The 2,150-nt window shown below is 43.3% G+C and overlaps 1 protein-coding gene across 1 annotated transcript in view; it reads right to left on the bottom strand.

Annotated features, from left to right (window-relative positions):
* Positions 1-2,150, bottom strand: part of TRIM42 (tripartite motif containing 42) — a 30,612-nt gene that overhangs the window by 12,186 nt on the left and 16,276 nt on the right. Inside the window, exon 4 of the mRNA XM_011357452.1 lies at positions 1,458-1,682. Coding sequence (XP_011355754.1) covers positions 1,458-1,682 — 225 coding nt within the window. The remainder of the gene's footprint in view (positions 1-1,457; positions 1,683-2,150) is intronic.

A 2,150-nucleotide genomic window follows, 5' to 3' on the forward strand; every position in this document is an offset into this window, starting at 1 on the left:
CAAGATGACTTGCTGGGGTATAGCAGGAGCAGCAGCCGGGCTGACTTTCTTATCCTACTTCCTTCCTAGGTGTCCGACCTCTGGGGGTGGGAATGGGCGTACATGCGAGTTCTGGGCTCCAGAAGGAGAACATGACCTCGGGAACTGGCAAGCAGGATGGAGTAGAGAGCCTCCACCCTCACGAGGCTTGCTATTGGTAGATGACCAACAGCAAAATCCTGGCCCCACCCTACCTCTCGCTTTTCTTTATCACTAGAGGTAGCAACCAATCAGATTCTGTTCTGCAAGTATTTGACTGGAGACAAAAGGAGTGTTGCTAGTCAGATTACGTTGGTCCTACAGAGATTGGACGATGACAATCCAAAATCACATGCAAGCTGAGTTTAGGGAGGAAAAACTAAGGGAGAGCTGAAAGTGGTGCAGATTCAGATGAGAGAGAGGGAAGGAGGAAGAGAAGGAGGGAGGAGGGGAGAAAAAGAAGAGAGAGAGAGAGAGAGAGAGAGAGAGAGAGAGAGAGAGAGAAACTGATGACTTTCCAGTTCTCTTGGGTATCAGATACATGCCCTGGCCGGAAGTGGTCTCATAAGACTCCCTTCTCTGTATCATAAACTTCTCTTTTCGAAAGCTTAAATGGATGGACTATCTTTTCTTCTAGAGAATCTCCAATTAAGACATACTCTACTCTGATTCCAAAGAGTACCATCAGGGTTATAAAGTAAGATAGCTCTGTGTAGTCTTGATATTTTTCCTCCCTTTCTCCTGTGAATATCAATAAAATTATACTCATGAATGTATGTCCTGCTATATATCAATTAGCAGGTTGTACCTAGGGATATAAAGAAGAATTAGTCTTGCATCACAAAGAAGACAGGAATAATCTTGTACCTTCTTTTATGGACTCTGTCCTGACCTGCCCAGTGGCTCTTCCTTGACTTTCACATAAACAACAAATAAATATATATTTTAGCATAAGTATACTCCAAATATTGAATGGACATACTTCTACTAAAAAAAATTGCATGTCATTAGCCTGAAATTCAAATTGAACTGGGCATCCTGTATTTGTGTTTGTTAAATCTGGCACCTTATCCTTGCCTTGAGTCACCACTGGGGCTAACATGCAACTCTTTTTTTGTCCTGACACCCTGATTACTTGTTTACTAGACCTTGAATTCCTCGAAGGCATGGATTATATCTTATTTTCCTCTAAATCTCTACAACCTAACCCAATGACTAGCACAAATGTTTTTTGAATCAAACTGAACTAATAATTCTCGGGCCTCATTTGCAAAGTCAGTTGAAGCCAGCAGCCCTCTCTCTGGCCCTGAGTTAACACATTTTATGGGATGGCGGGGTGGGGGGAAGGGGGGGTGCAGTCACATGGTAGGTTCTGTGATCTTGGGATCATCCTAACAGACCTGCATCCAGAGCTTTTAAAGAAATAATATATATAGTACCTTGCAGATGTCACTCCATTGCCCAGGTCCATTATCGTTGATGGCTCTGACTTTAAACAGATACTCGGTATTGGGAGTCAGGTTGTGCAGCTCCAGACTCTGTTGCATTATGTCCCGAATTTGTCCACAGAGCTCTGTCCGCACATTGTTAGGAGGGGAAGTAATGAGTTCATAGAATTCCATCTCAAAAGAGTCCACGTCTTCTGTTGGGCATGTCCAGTAAACCTATGAAGAAATGAACATGTGGGTGTGGTCCTACGACACAGCTTTCAGCTTACCCATAAAGATTTGTGTCACTGACTATCTGTGGGGTGACTTGAAGCTGACCTCATCTCCTCTAGGTGCTGAAGACTTTGAATTAGACTTTGTGCAATGGTCTTGAAAGGCTGTGCAATGAGGCCTGACATGATGCTTGTAATGCATTCCAGGAACAGAGAATACTCTTCTGGGTTCTGTGACTGTCACCGTTATCCTCCTGACACCACTAACCGGGGGAGCTACCATTTATTAAACACCTGTTGTGCATCAGATTCTATGTCAGGCATGGCTAACTCATTCAGTTCTCACAATCCCCTGGGAGGGAGATTTTATTATCCCATTTTACAGTTGCCATTCAGAAAGGTTACATTTAGCAAATACCAGTGGAATCACAGAATCCTAGAAGGTGAAAAATGTATATATTCCAACTCTCTG

The sequence above is a fragment of the Pteropus vampyrus genome, unplaced genomic scaffold (assembly GCF_000151845.1).
Source record: "Pteropus vampyrus isolate Shadow unplaced genomic scaffold, Pvam_2.0 Scaffold35, whole genome shotgun sequence".
Taxonomy (NCBI): Eukaryota; Metazoa; Chordata; class Mammalia; order Chiroptera; family Pteropodidae; genus Pteropus; species Pteropus vampyrus.